The 22,394-nt window shown below is 40.6% G+C and overlaps 1 protein-coding gene across 10 annotated transcripts in view; it reads right to left on the bottom strand.

Moving 5' to 3' along the window:
* The window catches only part of ZNF644 (zinc finger protein 644), a 77,397-nt gene extending 57,916 nt beyond the window's left edge, over positions 1-19,481 (bottom strand). For 4 of the 10 annotated variants that reach the window (XM_073357095.1, XM_073357106.1, XM_073357108.1 and 1 more), the window contains exon 1: positions 19,422-19,474. In XM_073357095.1, coding sequence (XP_073213196.1) covers positions 19,422-19,474 — 53 coding nt within the window. Of the gene's footprint in view, positions 1-18,856; positions 18,877-19,166; positions 19,290-19,421 lie in introns of those variants that run through there. The other 6 variants (XM_073357110.1, XM_073357103.1, XM_073357102.2 and 3 more) reach the window with 6 other exon arrangements.
* Between the last annotated feature and the right edge of the window lie 2,913 nt (positions 19,482-22,394).

Below are 22,394 nucleotides of genomic sequence, written 5' to 3'. Positions count from 1 at the left end.
CACCAGGTGCTTACCCTATACATTTCAATCCATTCTATCCCAACTATGCAATAAGGTACATTCAGGTAGAACCCTTCATGTTTCAGTTGCAGGATCTGGCTTTAAAAAAAAAATCCACTAGACATTTTTAGATTATTTTAATATCAACAATGAAGGCTTTGTTGGACTAAAACCCTCTGAAGGCTCATTCTTTGAAAAGTAGAATTATATTCTAGATACCAAATACATTCTGGAAGGATACTGAATTTTTTTCATTATTACTGGAGAGAGAAGACTTTTCTTTTGGGATGTTGTTTTCATTTGTCATTTTACAATGTGGAACTAGAAATAACTGCTTTTCTACAAAGAATGAATGACTGATTTACTAAAATGATATTTAGAACAGTCATATATTATTAAAAGATTCTAAGAATTCAAACTCTGAAAGAGCAATCCACTTACAGAAATGTGATTATAAAATAAAATTCTACTAACAAAGATCAAAGTTTATAAATAACTACATGGGAACATACATTCCCATTAAGCATCTAATTTCCTGAAAGGCAGGCCTTACAAAACATTTCAAATCATATATGAAAACAGTACATTAGGAGTTAAGTCATGTTGTTGCTGTAGCAGCAACGATTTCTAGTGGCCATTTTCTTTTCAGTTCTAATATGTGCCAATTCCAACACTTCTTGCTGCAATCTCTGTTTAAACCCAAAGGTGGCAATTGCTTTAATGCATGGTCTCTTCAGCTATGTATACTCAGATTCCTTCTTCTACATTACCTTCTTAAACCTAATGTACATTCTTAATAGTATTTCCTAATCACATATTGCATATCCGTATTTCACATGTAACAATTATTTGGGTCAATAAAAGTCTAAAATTACTACATTTTGTGGACTAGTTTGCATCATACCAGTCACAACTGGTAGACAATTAGAGCAATATGATGGATATTTTAAATCTATGGCCTACAAAAATACAGGAAAAAAAAAGAAGCCTATTGAAAATGTGAACTAGATAGAGCTGAAATTTCAAGTCAAAGGCATTGCTACAACATAAACAAAATTGAGTACTACTATAATGTAAACTGTGTGTTATCTTTCCACCTGTTTAGGTTCTTATATAACTGCACCACTGTTTCCCGAATATCAGAGTATTGGAAGGACAGCAAAGTCAGGGAAAAGAAAGCTACTAAGGATGTTTAATTAAATGTTTATTGCACTTGTTTTTATTAGGAAAGATTTTTAGCCACCAATTTATATATGTGCATCACAGCACCACTATAGTAAGAAGTGATTATTAGATAAAATACATCCACACTAATCCAAAGTAGTGTCCACAGAACTGGGCATAGTAGATTGCAAATGACTGAGATTGAAGCTATTGCAGTTTAGTAATCACTGTACACTACTACAAAGGAGACAATTGACAGAGACTGGAGAAGAAGAAATAGGAAGGCTTAAGTAACCATTCACTTAAGAGAACATAATGGCATCTTCAGCCAGATAAATGTGTTTTAATTACAAAAATACATGTAATCTTTGTCTCTCATTTTACATTTTATAGAAAATTTCTGAATAAGGGGCAGGAAATTAAAATCTGCAACTATGGCCATGTCTATACGTACAGCACTGCAGCGGTACAGCTGTACTGGTACAGCTCATCTGGTGAAGACGCTCTATGCCGACGGGAGAGAGCTCTCCATCAGCATAAAAAACCCCACCTCCACTAGCAGTATAAACTCTGTCGATGAGAGAAGCTCACTCAAGCGCTTATGCTGATCTAATGTATGTCGCTCATGGAGGTGGAATATTCACACCCCTGAGCAACATTAAGTTTTGCCAAAATAGATTGTACTGTAGCCTAAGACTCCATATCTAACTCATGCAGACTTGACTTCTCAAAATGGTGATTTAGAAAGATTAAGTCTATTGTCAGTTTTTCACCATCTTATCCTTTAAGGATTTTTAAAGTGTATTAGCTGTGCATGTGAAAATGTTGGTTTCAATGTTATTTTAAAATTCTACAGATTTTACAAATTGAATACAAAAATGTGACCTAACAAACTTGAATACAAGAAAGATTAATATAATTCACACCATCGGTCAATTTGGATTAACTTTCCTGAGTGTCCCCTTCTAGACAAGACTTCAAGTTTCACTCATTTCCTTTACAGAAACTACCTCCTGCAAGAACTAGTACAAATTCAGTTTTACTACCTCTACAAAGTAGTTACATAGCTTGTTACTGTAAGGAACGTTCCAGAATTCCAACAGATAATGCATAATTTCAAGAATCAACTATCAGATCATTCTTCACTGAGGAAAGTATTATTACAACTTATTTTGTCCAAATACAGAGAGCAAAGATCTCTGTATAGGATTCAATCACTGTCTATCAACAGTTTTAAAGATGGCCTGCAAAAAAATTTTTTTTTAAAATGGACTTGTACAAATTCTGCTCCTTTATAACTTATATCTAGTCTTCCCTAGTTTTTACAGGAGAAGATGGTCAGAATATGTTGAGAGCTTCATCATCTTAACTGAAAGAGTGCAAGTGTTAAATGTTTAAACAGACATCTTTTATCCAAAAGTTTAGTCACTGAAGTGAAACAGGTGTTGAGTTATTAAGCAAGTCAAAATCCCTTTCTCTCCTCTCAGCTGCTCAACTTTCACCATTGGTTCTTGCAATATTATTTCACAAGTCCCCCAGGTGTCTCAGTTTCTAATCCTGAGGTTAATATTGAATAAAAATACATTCGTATCTTTTTTATATATCACAAAGAGGTAAAAAAGTTACAAGCCCATTTTTCCCCCTTTTGCAGGTAATTTTTGAAATGAAGATGTTAGCCCCCAGCAAAAAAAAAAAAAAAAGGTGAAGAACAGTAAATCAAAAGGATCAGTTGGTCTTATTTGATCAAAGTTACGTAAAACACACACTTAAAAACAAGTGCAATAAACATTTAATTCAACATCCTTAGGAGCTTTCTTTTACACAGGTTTAAGTTCTATATTTTACCCTAGTCTTACCTTCAAAGTTCAACTTGGTTTCTAGTGAAGTTTCAAAGACAAGCTCTCTTCACCACTTTTTCAGTGTGTGCTATGCATGTCAGTCTTGCTCATCTCAAGGTGCTTTTCTGACTTTTCAATATAATACTGTGTCCTCTGTTTCACTTACAAATAATTCTGCCAGCCAAGCAATCCAACTCAATGAAGACTATGTTATTTACTTGTAAAGCCTCCTCTACACAGTAAAGTTATACCAGTATATCCCAAGGTACAGTTAAACCAGTGCCGTAGCCTGTATGGACACTTGTTTCAGTTTAACTTAAACTGAAATAAGCCACTCAAATTAAAATAAAGTCTTGTCTGCACACAGAAGTTATACCACTCAGTATACTGATACAGTTAAACAGTACAATCCCATGCCATTATAGATGCATTTACAGCGGAATAAAAAAGCTTATGCTGTTATAGCTTATTTCCATATGGGAAGGGGAATAAGCTTTCCCAATATAAGGCATCTTTATATCAATTTCAGAGTAACAGCCGTGTTAGTCTGTATTCGCAAAAAGAAAAGGAGTACTTGTGGCACCTTAGAGACTAACCAATTTATTTGAGCATGTTCATGAGCAAGCTCATGCTCAAATAAATTGGTTAGTCTCTAAGGTGCCACAAGTACTCCTTTTTCTTTATATCAATATAACTGCATCCACACTAGGGGTTGTTACTGGTATAAAATTAAATCCCTAACCAAAATAATTATACCTGTACAAAATCTGCACATAAACCAGTACAATATCATCTGAACAAGATTTGTACTAGTTTAACTATATTGGTTTAAAAAATAATTTATGTTAAACCAATGCAACTTTCCCATGTAAAGACTACCTACATGACTATATTGTCTCATTGTCTAAAAAGAAATGTCAAATAAAGACAAGAACTCAGATTCAAGCTTCTGACCTAGTCATTAACAAGGAATAACAAACAGGATGAAGTATGACAGAACTAGACATGCAAGAGACCATAGAAAGCCACAGAGAAGTGACTGGTCACAAGATCCTGGATCCACTAACCTGCATCAAGATAAACTAAAGACATATTTAAGACGTTCCTACTACTACTTTCCTATATAAGTCATTGCTGTACTCACTATGTGAGACTGCAAATAGATGATCCATGAGACATTTGTTCTATTAAAATGTGGACCTTCTGTAAACATTTGGGAACCCTTACACTAGATCATTTTGTCCATCTCCTTGTAAATAAAGGATGGTTTTATATAGTACATTTTCTAGTGTTTTGTCCAGAATAGTTTAAAAGTGCTGAAAAAAGGAGCTTTTACCACTTCCTTTGGAAATTTATTCTACTGCCTATACATTTGACCATCAGGTAGATTTTCTCATTCTCTTAATTTCCTCCTAATTCATAGTTATATTGCACACTACTACATAATAGTGAAAGTTTCTCACTCCTGCAGTGAGCTTCATAGAGGCAGATCCCTCTGCCCATAGTGTCTCTTTGACATTAGTGTGCTCCACGTGGGGAAGAGGTCTTTCTGGGGAGAGTTCATTGGAAGATCGCAGACTAATTAATTCTTCTCCCTCTTTACTGTTTACACCTTTCAAGTATTTGTAGGCACTGTTCCCTTCAAATCCCCTTTTGCTTAGTCATCACTTAGACAAGCTATAAATATTTAGCTCTTTTAATTTTTATTCAAATTAATCCCTCCAGCCACATGATAATGTGGAACAACAAATTAACTCTCTCAACCTTGCCAGTATCATTATGTTTAGTTCTGGATGTCAAATTAACATAATATTCCAGGTATGATTGTGCGAGCTGCCAGCTTACACTGCAAGCTCATGCTGTCCAGCTTGCTTTCCACTACCTATAGGTCTCTTTCAGAATTACTGCTTCCCAGGTTTCTTCCCACTATCAAGTATTTGTTTCTAATATTTTTTCCTTCCCTGTATATACAGCTGCATTTTTCCAAGTTACAGATATTTATATATTAGCTAGGTTTTGGTGAGGAAATTGATATCCCTCTTCCAATTTATGCATGATAATATCCCATTATGTGAAATTTACACAGGATGTTTCAAAGAAAAACATCATTGAGATAGGATAGACAAGAGACAAACTTCCACATATTTCTGGCTAAGGTATATTACCAGAAGGCAATGAGGGGTGGGGGGATTAGTGGCTAAGCGAAGAGAAGCTTGTCACCTATTGGATTAAGGGGAGATAGCAACAGACACCAAAAGAACTCTGCTAGAAGAATGTTTCAAATCTGCTTTAGCTAAGATTGACAAAAATCCAGAACAGATGGGGAAAATCATATATTTTGCACTTCATTTTAGCTGTTCCCAGAATAACCCAATTAACTTCAGAATACAGACCGCAATGCCAGATTTTTAACTGGAGGGAAACTGATTCCAGATGAAGAATTATTTAGGTAGAAAATATTCCACTGTCTGGTGAGAGTACCTTGTCCTATCAGTATATAGCTTATGTAACCTGTGCCAAATGGACCAGAACCAAGAATCCTTTTGAAACAAACCAAAATGAGCACTCAGATTAAGAGAAAGGGCAACACTCACCTTGTCAGTGAGGCTTTTGACCACCTAAGCTTTAAAAATTGACTAAAAAGGCCAATCAGATGACAGTTCCAAGTAATTTATGCAGAGACATTATATGAAATCTCCACAGTCTGTACCCCTAAAGTGAACCCAATCCTTGCAGGACACACCAGGACCCATAAAACAGGGGAGTTCATGGGAGCACTAATATAGCAAACACACTGACTGGCAGAAAGAAGGGAAAGCACCCATCTTTTTAGTAAAAAATCTGAATGGCTTCCCTTTCAGGATAGGAACAGCAGACAGCTCCTTTCCAACAAAAGAGGAAACACTGCTCCTTGTCCAGACAGAATCCAGATGAGGAATGGAGTACAGGGTGGGGACGGGTCAGAGGCAAACTACCCAATGATGGATTAGAAGGCAAAAGAAGAAAAGTTCTGAAGAGCAAAGATAATGAAAACAGCCTCAGAACGGCTGAACATGATGGCTATGAATGTGTTTAGATCATCTGCTGGCCCTGAAGTTGCCACCTCAGTATTTTCACCTGGGACTTTTGTAGCCCTAAGTTTGTCTGTTAGTTTGTTAGTGTAATAGCACTACAAGTTAGGATTTTCAAGGGTAAACGTAGCGCTCCATATTATAGATTCATAGATACCAAGGTCAGAAGGGACCATTATGATCATCTAGTCCGATCTCCTGCACAATGCAGGCCACAGAACCTCACCCACCCACTCCTGCGAAAAACCTCTCACCTATGTCTGAGCTATTCAAGTCCTCAAATCGCGGTTTAAAGATTCAAGGAGCAGAGAATCCTCCAGCAAGTGACCCGTACCCCATGCTACAGAGGAAGACGAAAAACCTCCAGGGCCTCTTCCAATCTGCCCTGGAGGAAAATTCCTTCCTGACCCCAAATATGGCGATCAGCTAAACCCTGAGCATAGGGACAAGATTCACAGCCAGATACTCAGGAAAGAATTTTCTGTATTAGTTTCTGGGTAGGGTCCAGAAGTACCATATCTGATACAGAATACTCAGAGAATGCTTCAGCAAATTAATCCTTCCTGTTTAAACATTTTAGGGATGTAAAGACTCCAAAACACATTCCAACAGTATCTGGAATGTATTTTAGAGTGGGTTACTTTGTCAATCTGAAACCAGAAATAGTTCTGAATACTCTTACATTTCCCATTTATTTAAGCTCAAACACCTTCTGCAGAGCCAATGAAATCCTACAATTGTTATCTATAAGTCTGGTGAAGGAAGAATACAGAAAAACTCAAGGAATGTTTAGGGATTTGATAAGTCTGGCTTCTTCACCAAATTCATAAAACCAGCTGAAACCAAATCTCCTTGAATAAGTCAAAGAAGTGACATTAGGAGGACAGGCCAGCTTCTTTAAATCTTTTTCTGATTTAAGAATATTATAAACAAAGGTACAGCCAGGGTACTAGTATGCCACCTGAAAATTTTTTGAAGACTGACAATATTTAGAAAAGAAGCTGACATCAAAGTGTCTTTCTCAACTCTATTAGTTAGTATTGCTCCCAGGTGTGCATCCTTAAGTTTACCACCAGGCTTTGTGTCTGTGTCAGAGGATAAAGGACAAGACTCTAGAGAGAAAAAGAAGAGAGGTAAGTATCTTTGAATGAGTAGTGCTGTCCCCAGACGACATTCAAGGGAAGCTAAATTTGAGCAAAGAATGTCACTGACAAGTGCTTGTGCTTCATAGCACCACTTTGATTTCTCAGTACCCTCCCAATTAAGCTGTTCCTTAACATCAAGCATTTTTCTTTACTAGATTCCTTGGATGACACAATCTACTTTAAGAAAAAGAATTAAGGCTAATGAAGCTGTATGAATTGAAAAACATGAAGATATGAGCATATGTTGTTTCAATTTAATTTGCTGGTTCCTTGAATTTGTTGCAAGAAACTCTGAAAATCTGACCTGGAACAATACCAAAAAACAAACGGGAAGGAAAGACCCTCACCATAAAGAAAAGTTTGCTCAAATTTTCAAACACAGCCTGGTCTAAGGCAACAAGGAAACATTTTTGAAACAGCTCCTCTCAAAGCTATTTCAATTTTCTCCTAGATTAGCTTAGAACCTTGTTCCATCACTGTCATTTTGAAAAAGCTCAACTTGAGGTGCCCACAACACTGGCAGACTACTTTTAAAGTTCTTCCAGGTCTATCTGCACTGGGCTTAAAACCAAGTTAACATACAATGTATAAATAATGTTCTACTTGGCCAACTTTTCATCAGTTTGGCCATCCAATGTTAAAGACCATTTTAGAGCCCAGAACTATTTTTAAAACAAGGTTTTAACAGCTGAACTTACCAACTAAACCATGCCAAAACCAATTTAGCTGAAACAATGTTTAAACAGTTTATCAATTCTTCAGTTGAGCTATACAGTGTCTTAATACTTCTTCACACATCAATCCTTCTAATCGCTTGGTCAACTTTGTTGCACTTGTCCAAATTCTCTCTAGTTTCTTTCTAATATGAAGTGCTCAGAAATGAACATATTAGACTATACCTAGAATAATCATTTCAGTTTTATTTATATTCAAGAGTTAAGACAAATTAACAGTGTGAAGTTAATATGCATAAATTAAAGCATACTAGTTCACTGTGGCTTAATCTCTTTAGGAAGATTCATTGGTAACTTCAACGCTGCTTCCCCCAGGACCCTCAAACTTTTAAAACCTCCTAATTCTAGGGCAGAGCTAAGGTGACACACAAGTGGAATCAGCCTTCTCAATCTCCCCCACATCAGTCAGATCTAAAAAGAATCAACAGTACGCCAATTATGGAAGGTTGCAGCCACTTTCCTTCTTGGAGGATCAGACTGAGATAACAACCCCTTTTGACTTGTAGGTTATTAGTCCATTAGGGGCCAATTAAATTTGATCACTGCCACCAAAGAAAGCAAGCTGCAGGGCCCCTCTTTCTGGCTGCAGAGGGCTGAGTAAGGCTCCCTCCAGGCCCATTACTCAAGCTCCAGAGACTGACCATGCAGGATTTGGACTGCAAACCTCTTCTTGGTACTATGCCCAGGTGACAGATCTAACAATAAACAAACCAAAGATTCGGGCTTTAAGCAGGAATTACTGGGTGAAATTTGGTGGCCTATGTTATACAGGTGGACAGATTATATGATTGTAATGGTCTCTTCTGGCCTTAAAAATCTATGAATGTACTTAAGTATCTGTATGGCATTTTTGTAAATATTGTGACACTTCAGTTCTACTAGAGCTCAGATGGTGTTTCCAAGTTGTTTCCATTATTGATTCTGCCCCTTGTGCAGATCTCTGTGTGCATGTTGATGCACACTGCTGCTAGTGCAATGGTGGAAAGCAGCGATAACCTTCCAGAAAACTATAGCTGAGTGGCTGCGCTAAGAAAGACAAATTTTTATTTTGTAGGTGAACGCTATTTCTTTAACTGCATTTTCTTCCTAGGATTCACGTGTTGGCACTTGTCCAGGACACAGTCCGGAAGGTTCTCTCTAGCCCATCAAGTTTCCCCGAGTTGCCAGTGCTATCTCTGTAGCAGTGGAACCCACAGTGAATTGACCAGGCAATCAAAGGAAAACCAATGGGTAAATATTACCTCCTGGAAAGTTTAAATGTAAGGCCTTTTTGGAGGAAGGGATGGCTAACTCTGCTTAGGATGTAAATCATGTTCCTTCTTTTCTCCCGCTGGGATCTGGCTCATTGGAACTACTGCTAAGGCAGCTCCCTGAGAAGTCTGCCAATCCCACCCCACAGTATTTACAGTGCTATAGTGTCCAATACATCCTAGGCTTTGTACAGACATACAGGAAGACAATCCTGTCCCAAAGCATTTACTATCTAATAAATTTTAAAAAGCCAACAGACAGACGAAAGTTGTGGAAAGGATACTACACAGTCAAAACTGTCAGGATGATGACTGGCACTGTCTTATTTGATTATACACAGAAAAACATGGAACGATCACCAACTGTCTTGCTGCTTTGACACAGTTAGTTCTTAAGTTTGATTTAATTTTTAAATACACAAGATATCCCCAACTACTGTTATATCCATTCCTATGGAATATGGTCTAAATGAAGCTTAGTAAAGTGGGTGAATAACTCACTGAAAGACCGTACTGACTAGTTTTCAATAGTTCAGTCAAACTAGGAGCACATATCAAGTGGGGTTTCTTAAGGGGTCTGTCCTAGGTCCGGTACCAATTCATTATTTTCATTAATGATTTGGATGATGGAATGGAGAGTATGATTATAAAATTTTCAGATGGCACCTAGCTGGGAGGGGTTGCAAGCACTCTAGAGGATGGGATTAGAATTCAGGATCATCTTGATAAATTGGAGAACTGCTCTGAAATTATAGTAATTAAGACAAGAAGTAAACTAGCTGGGAAGCAGCACTGCAGAAAAGGATCCAGGTTATAGCGGATCACAGTTTGAAAGAGTCAACACTGAGATGCTGTGACAAAGAAGGCTGATGTATTAACAGGAATATCAGATGTAAGATATGGGAAATGACTGTTCTGCTCTGTTCAGCACTGGTGATGCCTCAGCTGCAGTACTGTGTCCTATTTTTGGGCACCACACTTTAGGAAGGATGTGAACAACTTGGAGATCCAGAGGAAAGCAACAAAAATGGTAAGAGGTTTAGAAAATATGACATGAGGAAAGGCTGAAAAAACTGGGCATTTTTAGAGAACACTCAAGAGAGGACACGATAACAGTCTTTCAAATAGATAAATAATTGCTATAAACTGTTCTCTAGGTCCACCAAGGGTAGGACTAGAAGTAATTGGCTTAGTTTGCAGCAAGAAGATTCAAATTAGATATCAAAAAGTTTTTCCTAACTATAAGGATAGTTAAGCACTACAACAGGTTACCTAGGGAGGTTGTGGAATCCCTGTCATTTGAGGTTTCTAGGAACAGGTTAGATGAACACCTTTCAGGGATTGTCTAAGTATACTTCACTCCCCTACACTGAGGCAGGATTGACTAGCGATGACCTCATCAGGTCCCTTCAGGTCCTGTATTTCTATGATTCTCCATCTCCAACCCACCCATTCTTTATAACTAACCTGGGCTAATTCACCAACGCCTTCTTTCCTTCTTCTACTTCAGGAAAGTGGTGAGAGTACAATATCAATCTCTTGCCAACTGCTCTTTCTAAAAATGCCATCTATCTGGTGACTTGTTTTTCATTGCACAAAAGACAGGACAAAGTTTTCAAAACAAGTTTAGAATTTGTCAGCTTCAGTGCAATGTTCTTATAAAGTGTACTAAATCTGTCTTATTGGGTTCCGCAATTTTTCAGAGCTCTAATCAAGTACAGCAAAGATCAGGAGGACAAAGTACACACACAAATGTGGGATAGAATTGGGAAGAAATAAACTGCAGTAACCATTGCTGCCATCCACAGATTCAATGCACCAAGGTGCAGGGCATAAGCACAGAGGGGGAGATGATATCTCTTTTGTTGTTGTTGTTGTGCTTTTGCACTCAGACCAGTACTGGCAATGTTTATACAATACCTGAAGCATTTTCGTGTGAGGACACAGACCTGATCTACATTAGGAAAATTTTCTAAAAATTTCCCACTATGCCCAGAACTGGTCTTAGTAATATTAGGACAAAGTTTCATTGATATGGTGGTATAAAGAGGTCCAGCTGTAGGAACTGTGTCTACACAAGGGTCTATACAACTGTGTCTATACATTCTGAAATGCCACAAAGTACAATTAACAAGATTGGTCTGTTACCATTCCCTTCCAACAGCTACAGCAGACAGAACTTAAATTTTAACAGACACTCTCTATTCAGAAGCTAACACAAAAGATGGAGCCCCCAAAAGGGTCAGCCCAGCCTTCCTGGCACCTCAAGTTGTTGGGTAGGAGCGCAGTGTGCTTTGGACAGTTCCTAGGTAGAAATCCCAGCATCCTCCCTTCCCAGGAGCTGGACAACACAAAGTAGCTAAACTTTTCACCGGACAACATAAGGATGATCTCTTCAGTTTAGCACAAAAAATTAATTATTTTAATTTTATACAGATTGGCTTTGTTAAGGAATACCTAATTTTTCTTCCATTTTTAACGTATAAAAGTTTAATAATCCAAATGTACAGCAGAGGACATTACTTAAGAAACACCTACACAGCCAATGAAAGCTACAGAATTTACACCTCGTTTTGCCCTTTGTGTTCAGAGAACCATAGAACTGTAAAGTGAGGTATTACCATGTAGAACTGCCAATTACTGATCCACAAAATGGGTGCTCCTACAGAAAAGCTGGGATAATCCTGACTTCTGTCATCAGTGACTGTACGACAGCTGAAAAGCAGCAATTCTAACTCGTCCTCCCACAAGGCTTTCTGATTAATATCCTATTTGCTTGATTTCTTTTGCATTTGGAAGTCCTGTAACATTATCCAGTAGTGGCTTCATATAAATGAACTAAATAGTGGTAGTTGAAATGAGTTATAAAAATAAGTGTTCCTCAAAATAATTTGACAGCAGTATTAGTTTATAAAGTCAGTTTACATCATTTTACTTTCCTTATTAAAACAGAGTAAGGATGCAAATTTGAACGGCAAGACTACATTTAAAGAACTGCAATTCCACTTTTAGAAAATTTAAACTTTTACAAAGTCGTAGACATGTCGCTAGTTAGTTATTTTAGGCACCTTGGAAGTAGTCATCCATACACTGACACTATACTAGAAGTTCTAGCAATCATAGGACTGGAAAGGATCTAGTTCAGTCCCCTGCACTCATGGCAGGACTAAGTATTATCAGACCACACCTGACAGGTGTTTGCCTAAGCTGCTCTTAAAAATTTCCAATGATGGAGATTCCAGAACCTCCGCAAGCAATTCAGTGCTTAACCACCCTGACAGTTAGGAAGTTTTTCCTAATGTCCAATCTAAACCTCCCTTGCTGCATTTTAAGCCCATTGCTTCTTGTGCTCTCCTCAGAGGTTATAAAGAACAATTTTTCTTCCTCCTCCTTGTGACAACCTTTTATATACTTGAAAACTGTTATGGCCCTTCTTAGTCTTCTCTTTTCCAGACTAAACAAACCCAATTTTTTCAATCTTCCTTCATGGGTCATATTTTCTCGACCTTTAATAATTTTTGTTGCTCTTCTTTGGACTTTCTCCAATTTGTCCACATCTTTCCTGAAATGTGGAGCCCAGAACCGGACACAATACTCCAGTTGAACCTAATCAGCGCGGAGTAGAGCGGAAGAATTACTTCTCATGTCTTGCTTATAACACTCCTCTAATACATCCCAGAATAATGCTTTCTTTTTTTGCAACAGTGTTACACTGTTGACTCACATTTAGCTTGTGTTTCACTACGACCCCCAGATCCCTTTCCACGGTACTCCTTCCAAGGGAGTCATTTCCCATTTTGTATGCATGCGACTGCTTGTTCCTTCCTAAGTAGGATACTTTGCATTTGTCCTTATTGAATTCATCCTATTTACTGCAGACCATTTCTCCAGTTTGCCCAGATCATTTTGAATTATAATCCTGTCCTTCAAAGCACTGACAACCCCTCCCAGCTTGGTATCATCCACAAACTTTTAAGTGTACTCTCTATGCCATTATCTAAATCACTGATGAAGATATTGAACAGAACTGGACCCAGAACTGATCCCTGCGGGACCCCACTCGTTATTCCCTTCCAGCATGACTGTGAACCACTAATAACTACTCTCTGGGAACAGGTTTCAGAGCAGCAGCCATGTTAGTCTGTATCCGCAAAAAGAAAAGGAGTACTTATGGCACCTTAGAGACTAACAAATGTATTTGAGCATAAGCTTTCGTGAGCTACAGTTCACTTCATCGGATGCATGCAGTGGAAAATACAGTGGGGAGATTTATATAGACAGAGAACATGAAACAATTGGGTAATTTTTTCCACTGTATTTTCCACTGCATGCATCCGATGAAGTGAGCTGTAGCTCACGAAAGCTTACGCTCAAATAAATTTGTTAGTCTCTAAGGTGCCACAAGTACTCCTTTTCTTTCTCTGGGAACAGTTTTCCAACCAATCTGAACCTCATACTGATTTAAACCTAATATTAACATTGCCTTGACTGTGTACGAATTTCAAGAAACGCTGAAAGACTAAACATCCTATCATCATTCATTTGGTCAATTACATATGAGTAACTGCTAAAACTGCTCAAAATCAAAAAGTATAAATAATCCTTAGAGCTAACATTTTCAGATGGAGCTGGTGAATTTAGTCATTTCTGAAGTACTAACCCCCATTCCATAAATATTAGCATCATGCTTATGTTCGTTTAAAAGGGAGTTTTAAATATTATCAAGTTCACTAAGAAACATTAAATAAGCTAGTTAACATTGGGTGTAGAAGAAAACAAAAATGCATACTCACTGTTAAGCCAGTTTCTTCCCCCTAGAGCCTAAGTGGCAATAATAAACTGTGCTTATTCATCACAACAGCTGCTGTATACTGTTAACCAGCCAAAGTGCACACAACTAATCATTTGTCTTACACTTCAAATAATACAAATCAAGGAATCAAAATATAATCAATAATAATATAAATCAAAATATTCAAAGAACGACTATTTACATTTGAGTATTGTCCAATTCTGAGAAAAACACTACTAATACCAAGATCTAGGATGACTACTATAAACTGAACAAGTAACATTACTCTTCCTAAAGAATACACACTCCTGTCAACAATCTGGAAATCTTATATTAAAGTCTATCCAAAGTCACTGATCAGTGCCTTTTCTTGGCATGCAGCAGGAGAGGATTTACCATGAAACAAACCATGCAGAGGCACGGGGCCCTCAACGACAGGAGGGCCCCCAAAATGCAGGACAAATATCTAACAACCTGCCCCTGAGTCACGGCCGGTGGTGCAGCAGGGCTCAGGCAGGCAGGCAGGCTGCTTGCATGCTGTGGCCGGTGGCCCCATGGCCCTCCTGGAAGCGGCTGGCGGTTGGCACATCTCTGCATGCCCCTGGCAGGGAGGAGGGAGGCGGCTCCGCACTGTACCGCTGCCCCCTCCCCACAAGGGGCACAGAGACATGCCAGCAGCAGGGCTAAGGCGGCTCCCTGCCTCCCTCCCTCCACACTGCTTTGCTCCCGGAAGCAGCTGGCATATCCCTGCGGCCCCTTGGGGGTGTAGGTGTCTGTGTGCTGCCCCCGCCCCAAGTGCCGACTCCACAGCTCCCTTTGTCTGGGAACTGCGGCCAATGGGAACTGTGGGGTCGGTGCCTGCAGGCAGCAGCACACAGAGATCCCGTTGCCTCCCCCACCTAGGAGCCGCTGCCAGAGGGGTGTGTGTGCCAGTCACTTTGGGAGCCAGGCCACCTGAGGTAAGCGCTGCCCCCCTCCTGCACCCAACCCCCAGCCCAGAGCCTGCACCCCACATCCAAACTTCCTCCCAGAGTTGCACCCCTCCCCCTACACTCCAACCTCCCCTGCCCCAGCCCAGAGCCCACACCCAGCACCCAAACTTCCTCCCAGAGCACATCCCCTGCAGCCCCTCCTGCACCCCAACCCCATCCCAATCAAGGTACCTCACTTTATTTTCATTTACTTCCCATTACTTATAATATAGGAGGAGGATGAAGAGAAAAAGAATGAAAAATGGGGCAGGGGAGATGAGAGAATGTTTTCTTGGCTGGGTCACAAGGGGGGGCCCTCTGAAAATGAAACTGCATAGGGCCTCACTAACTCCAAGTCCACCACTGGCAGGTAGCTGTCATCTCAGAAACTAATCAAATCTTGCACAGAAAGTATTACCGTAGCTATGGTCTAATTCATGGAATTTTAAAGAGGTGAAGGAAACTATATTAACTATGTCATTGCCCTTGCACAGCAAAGACAGGAGGCATATTTCTATGACCTATGAATAATACAAGTAGTACACACACAAATGGAACAGAAAACATTCAGAAGTTTTGAATTTTAAGGGGAACAGCCTGTTCAAGCAAAAAAGCACATGAAAAAGGATGCTTTCTCTCTCCCCACCCTGCTTTTATTATTTTTTTTTTTAAATGGGGAAAAGGCATTCCTCCAAGGATACTTCATGTGATTTGACATCCTTTCAAGTTTATTTTTGGGACTACCTAGTTTAGTAGCATCCATCTGAGAAACAGCTTATATGCAAAACATCATATTTCTGTACAATTTTAATTATCCACCCAAAGTTTTGCATACTTGGCCAATAACCTGAAGTACTTTTCTATAACTAGGACATGCCTACAAGAGAAAACTGTACGGGCTTAATGAAAAATGTGATTTAAAACCAATTTATAGTTAAAGTGGTGGAAAATGATGGGAACACTTATTCTGGTATAAAACTAGCTTATTATGATTTTAAATTGATAAACCTATTTATGCTAAATCAAAATAAGCAGCTCTTAAACTGAAGTAAATGACCACACAGAGGTTTGAGTCAATTTAAATCAGTTTTTAAAAAAAATCAATTTAAGCTAAACCAGTCAAAACTTCCTTATTTAGACAAAGCCTACACTTTTTCAAAGTTTCATGCCTTTGAAAAAGAACCAATAGTACTGTATTTTTACCGTAGACTACAAAGCAAACTGCCTTATATTCAATTTCATTTAGCTCTTTAAAAACACAAAGTTAATACTGGATACACTACCTTGAGATACCAGGCAGCAAAAATCTTAGAAAGAGCACTACTCATTGTGCTTATTGTTGAAGACCAGTTTTCTTCTTTAAAAACTAACAATGGGGAGGGGGAAAGGTTTAAGTTCCACAGAGTCCATATACTCTAGTTGTGCCATAATCAACAGCAACTCCCATCTGGCTATTGAATCAGAGGTCCAAGTAGTTTCACTGAGTCCAACGAATTGTGAAAATGATTTCTTCATGAAACTGCAATGGGAATTATGTAACCACCCCATACTCCCCCCCCCCCCCCATTTTAAACTTAAACAGCTTTTGCAAGTCTATAAGTAAGCCTATCGGTGCTCAAAATTAAAAACCTACGGGTCAATAACTGTATAATTAATACTGTCCATCACTTTAGTATTTTTTCAAAGTGTGTGTTTTCCAGAGGCGATTTTGAGGAACTTGAAGCAAAAATGCATATGCATTAGTACATTCAGTTTATACATACAGCCATATACACAAATCTTCTTGATGATAAAATGCAGTCATCCCTTAAATTCTCGAAATAGCCATAAATAAATTCAGAATGCAGTTATTTCAAAATGGAAAATATTACTACCATTGTTCAATATCCTGTTTATTCAACTGCTGACGCTACCACTCTAACACAAGTTCCAGTCAACTGTTACGTTGCTGGAGAAGACATGTAGGATGCTCAAAGTTATCATCATCTTCTCTTCTGACTACCCAGGTCAGCTAAATGGAAACAGCAGAGACAGGTTTCAAGATAACACTGCAAGAAAACATTGCTAACTCAAAAACCGTACAAGTATTTTGTATTGTTTTGTAGATAGCATTTAGCACTACAGAATCTAACGATTTATAGATCTTGCATATTCTGGGGAGAATTTGGAAAGGAGGAGGAGAGGGGAAGATGTTGCACTGAAATCAGAGGAAAAGCACTGAAATGCAGAGTTTTTATATTAAAATGTATGAAAGGAGTATACAGACACAGTATTCTGGCTTTCCTTTAGTTATTGCCATTACAAGAAAAAAATTTTGTGAAATTAGTGACCAATTTATTTTTCCATCCCTTCTCTCATACATGTTTATTTGAAAAACAGAATGTCACTTTTTGACGCAAGACAAACATCCAGTTTTAAAAGCTTTACTGGGATGGCTGTGGAAATAATACATAAATTAATATTCTGAAGCTGATTGCAAATTCTGGTTATAATTCATGAATATTTCTACACCACATCACTTGGCTATCTTATTGACAGGTCTGCAACAACAGCTCTGATTATAAATCAGTGTAATAGGATTGTCACACTGCACTGCTCCTCCATGCACTCTGCTTAAACTCTTCTCCAGTAAGGGAATTGCTGCATTCTCTCTGCATCTAAGTGATCCGTTAGCAGCTTTTCAGGATTTATTTTCTCTGTCTAATCACTCCACTCCTGCAGTCTTCAAAATCAGCTGCATCATGTAATCCTGGTAGTGAAGAATTTTATGCAGAAGGGTTAAATTAAATTGTGGAAGTCTTGAAGCATCTTACTCATCTTAGTGTAGTAAGATTCTTCTGTTTAAAATTATTTCACATCTTGAACCAAACAAGTAATTTAGAACCTACTTTTAATGGAAAAAATATTATGTAGAATTCCTGATATAAAGCTACATACAGTTATAATCCCATCATGGAGTTTGAGAAACACAACTATTCAAGTGTTGCTCTCGTAGCTCAGGTCCTCATTAAGCTACCCAAGATAAAATGGTTGCCTTGGTTGGGTGCATACGGTTTCTAATATGCTTCTAACTACTAAATTCCATGATGCAGCCTTCATAATTAAATTAACTGCTAGAAAATCAGAGTATCACTTTTCAATATTGCAAATGAGATTTTGCTTAAAGTGTTATTTTTGTGCAATGCCAATGGGAACCTATTTGGGCACGTTTTTATTAATGGCATGTCTTGTCAGTCCAGAGCCACAATGCATGCCTTTTCAAAAGACATGAAAAACCTATAAGGCATTCAAAGAAAGAAAGCTTATTTGGGGATTTTGAACAAGTGGCACAATGACAAAAGGGCTTCAACTTCAAATGTAATCTGAGCCCACAAATACAATTTTAACACCTGAACTACTAACTTTTGGTAAGTCATCTGCATATTGTGAAGCATGTGCCCAGGAGACAGTGATGACACCACCATATTCATAGCACAGACTTCTCAGACTCCACAATGGGCCACAGACTTGCCAGCTTCAGTAACAATGACATACGTTTTGCTGACCTCCCAGCTTCATGCGAACGGGACAAATGTCGGAACAGAGTAACACCACACCCAAGTGGGGACGCCATTCTCTGCCACCATGACCACGCACCCAGCTGGGCACCGTGTGTGGTGGCAAGCCCCACTCCACTACTGTGCCGAGAGGTGGGCACCGTACCCGGCAGAGCCCACCACGCTGATTTCCACACCCAGGGACATCGGGCCTGCCAGACATCCCCAGAGTGACCCCGGCTGCCCTGCAACTTCTGCATCCTCCTATCCCAGTCTCCGTGTGGACGCCCCAGCGGGCAGCAGCAGCAAGCCGCCAGCCGGCGGGGGCCCGGGCACCGCTGTATCGGGGCTTTACCTCTCCTCCCCGCGCCCCAGCCTCCAGCTCTGCCGGCCGGCAATCCCGCGCCCCTGAGGCGACGCCGGGCTCCCCCAGCTCCTCAGCGCCTGGCAATGGCGGCGGCCCCGCTCCCCCTCCCAGCTCCTCGCTCACTGGCTGCGCTGCTTCATGTGACCGAACAAAACCCTCCTCAGCGCAGCCCTTTGTGTCCGGCCGGGCCGGGTCAGCGCGGAAGCCACCCGCCTGCCCGCGCGGGGCTCCGGGGGAGCCCGCTCAGCCCGGCCGCAGCGCCGCCTCCCCCGCTTCGCCTCCCCGCCTGCCCACCTACCCTGCGGGGGCAGCCGGGGCCGAGTCCCTTTGCCGCACCAGCTCGGCGACGGCGGCGGCCATGTTCCCTGATGCGGCAGGATGGAGGGGACGCCCCCGAGCCGCTAGGGCAGTCGGTTCGCCCCCACTCGGGTCGTCGTCCCCCCCCCCCGCACGCGCGGTCCACCCTTTCCCCGCGCGCCCCCTCCTGCAGAGAACCACCCTCCCCTCCCCCACTGTCAGCGCCGGGAAAAAAAATCCATATCGAGAAACTCACGGGCTCGCCAGGGTGTGCGTCACACCGCGGTTACGTCCCACGCTCAGCGTCATGACGTCATCGCGCAACTCCCCGCCCCCCCCAGTAACACACACGGCCCTCTGGTGAAGAAACACGCATGCGTTTAACTTTCCCGCTTCAGCACGTCGTAGAGCCCCAGCGTCCCAGAGGCATCGGGCGAAAGGCACCCTTGTTTGGCTGAGGTGTCGGTGGGACGCACACAATTCCACACTCCCCAGGCTTGCAGTTGGGGTGGGGGTTACCAATTTTGGTTGGACAAATTCCTGGAAGTTTCATCACATGACATTATCTTTAATTAATCCTGGAGGGTTGGCAACCCTCCCCCACAGGCTGACTAGCCCTTTCAAGAGTACTTCTTATACAGGGCTAGCGTCCCTTGGGGGCTGGAGTTACCTGCACTTCATCATCCCATGGCGTTCTCTCACTTATAGAGGTGAAAGAGTTCCTTCAGCCATATAGGTTGAGACAGCAAGGTTGGAACAAGAGTTACCCACAGGGCTCAGGCCCTCAGCAGTTTGTTTCCTGCTTGAGTGATTTTTTTGTGTCCTTCATTTTGGCTCTTTCTTGGATGATCATATGTCCCATTTTGGCCAAGGTAGGCTGTTTTAGTAAGTCCTGTCCCGGCCATCCTGACTTTTATTGGCAAAAGTGGGTATTTGTCCTATTTGCTCTTGCCAACTTCAGTTGGCAAGAACAAACTTTTGTCAAAAAAGTGGGGTGCAGAGGACAGTGTGGGGAGCAAGCAGAGATGCCAACCACACGTAGGGGGGAGAGTTTCAGCACGCAGGGGGCCAACAGGGTCCAAGACTAGCAACAGGCTCATGGGAGGGGTCCAGCAAGTGCCTGAGGCCAATCCCTTGGGGGAGGGGGGAGGGAGGCAGGAGAAAAAGAGGGCACAAAGCCCCGCACTGTGTCCCATTTTCCCTTTGGAAAGTATGGTCACCCTAGCTCTTTGTGAGAGCTGCCAAGTTTTGTACAGCTCCCTGGGCAGTGGTATTGGAACAATTTGTATAGTAGGGTTGCTGAAAGCCATTGAGCAAAACTGTAAACCCTGTATATGATGATAACCACTTAAGCCGGGGGTATTGCTGCACCCCCAGCATGCCTGTCCATGGATGACAATTTAAGCAAATTAGTGAATGAACTAAATTGCATATAAGTAAACTCCAGCTTCAACAAATACTGTGTTTACTTCATGCTTGTGTAGCCCCAGTGGATTAAGCTCTGTGTTCATTTACAGGGTGGCAGCAGGGAAGCATAGCTCCGCCAGTCTGCCTCAGCCCAGCTCTGAACAGAACTTCCTCTTAAAGGGGGACAGACAGTTCAGTCTCCATAGCCCACCAAGCTCCTGACCTGCTAGGGAAAGGGGATTTGTGAAATAGGAACTAAGACACAAACTCATTTCATATGGGGACAACTTTTAATCTCTACTGAGCTAGGCTGAATTCAAACTGGAGGCCTGCAGTTGCCTGAGGCACCCAGCCCTCTGCTAAATTCTGGCAGTTTTGTGTACTTATACAAAACGGCTCTTCCACCAGCTGCACACACAAGTAACAAACATCTCACACACACTACCCTCCATCTTCTTCAAATATTTCCTATAATGTGTGTTCCACCCTATTCTTAGAGGGACAGCTCCAACTAACCAAAATCTAGCCACTAAAAATACAACACAAATATTAACACAACAGCCACATTCATCTCTAAATATATTATTTTGCAATATAAAATCATGTCAACAACTATTTGAAGGTCATCACATTTGCTCACACATATTACCCACAGGATCAGTTGCCAGGTATGATCCCATAACTTTCAGCTGTATAGCACAAACCCCTATAGCTCTAGATACAGAAGCAACACCTGGGGAAAAGATAGTTATACTTCAGGAAAATCAGCCTATTGAGGGAAAACACAACACACTTTGTCACTGCTACACAGTTATTTGTAAACTAGAATGTTTGGTATTAATATTTCTGGGTTCTCAGTATTGCAAACTCTCACAAATTTATCACAAGTATAATGATATTTGGTGTTTTTCTTAAAGCCTCAGCTCATGGCCACTAGTTATTACATGATTGCATTCTTTTTTAAATAAGTTACTAGCCTTCATGTTTGTAAAAGAAAAACCTTGAAAATGTAGTCTGAGTATACCTTCCAGACCACAAGGGAAAAAAAAGGAAGCAAATAAAAAGAATGCAGAACCTTGTTTGGTTTTTTTTTTGGTTTGATTGATTTGGTAAATCTCATGATTTTAGATCTCTTAATTTTAACAAGCCCTGAGTCAGAATTTTTAAATGTTTCAGTTTGGCAATACTGTACTCCTCGCTCCGGGAAGAGAGAAAGGATTAAATCAATAGAAATGCCTATTTTTAAGTCATGTGCAGAGACTGAACTTGGAATATCAAAGAATAAGCTACAACCACTTGAGCTAAAGGACCAAGCTCAGTACAATAGCAGACCCAGAAAGCTCTCTCTGTGGCCTACCTGCCAGAAAGATCCACTGTGTTAGCATGAGTTAGACAAGCATAAAGTCAGAGCTAGTTCATCAAAAGGCAATGTAGTAAATGATTGAGATGTAGGCTTGTCATGTTAAAAATCTGGGTTCTCATGCCTAGAGGTGCTTACAGTGACAGTCCTGTATCGCAGCAGAATGAGCAAATGATAGTCTTCATGAAGGTTGGGGGTGGAGGTAGGCCTTGTTTAAGAAGGGTTGATAAATACACAGAAATATTAAGAACTGTTAATAAAAGAGCTAGTAGTAGTGCATGGATTCTTCTCATGTAGTTCAATACACCTTCCTGTAGGCTACAGGGTGTTGTATGAGGGAGTTTCTCATCAAAAATCCATGCGATATGCGACACTTGGAGAGCTCTGGTAGTTGTTGCAGATTTCATCCAACATTTTTGGCCTTCACTGGTGGAGAGCTATGGGCAGGTTTGGGGATTGCTG

This window comes from Lepidochelys kempii, chromosome 8, assembly GCF_965140285.1.
Source record: "Lepidochelys kempii isolate rLepKem1 chromosome 8, rLepKem1.hap1, whole genome shotgun sequence".
Lineage (NCBI taxonomy): Eukaryota > Metazoa > Chordata > Testudines > Cheloniidae > Lepidochelys > Lepidochelys kempii.
This window is presented reverse-complemented; position numbering and strand designations above follow the sequence as displayed.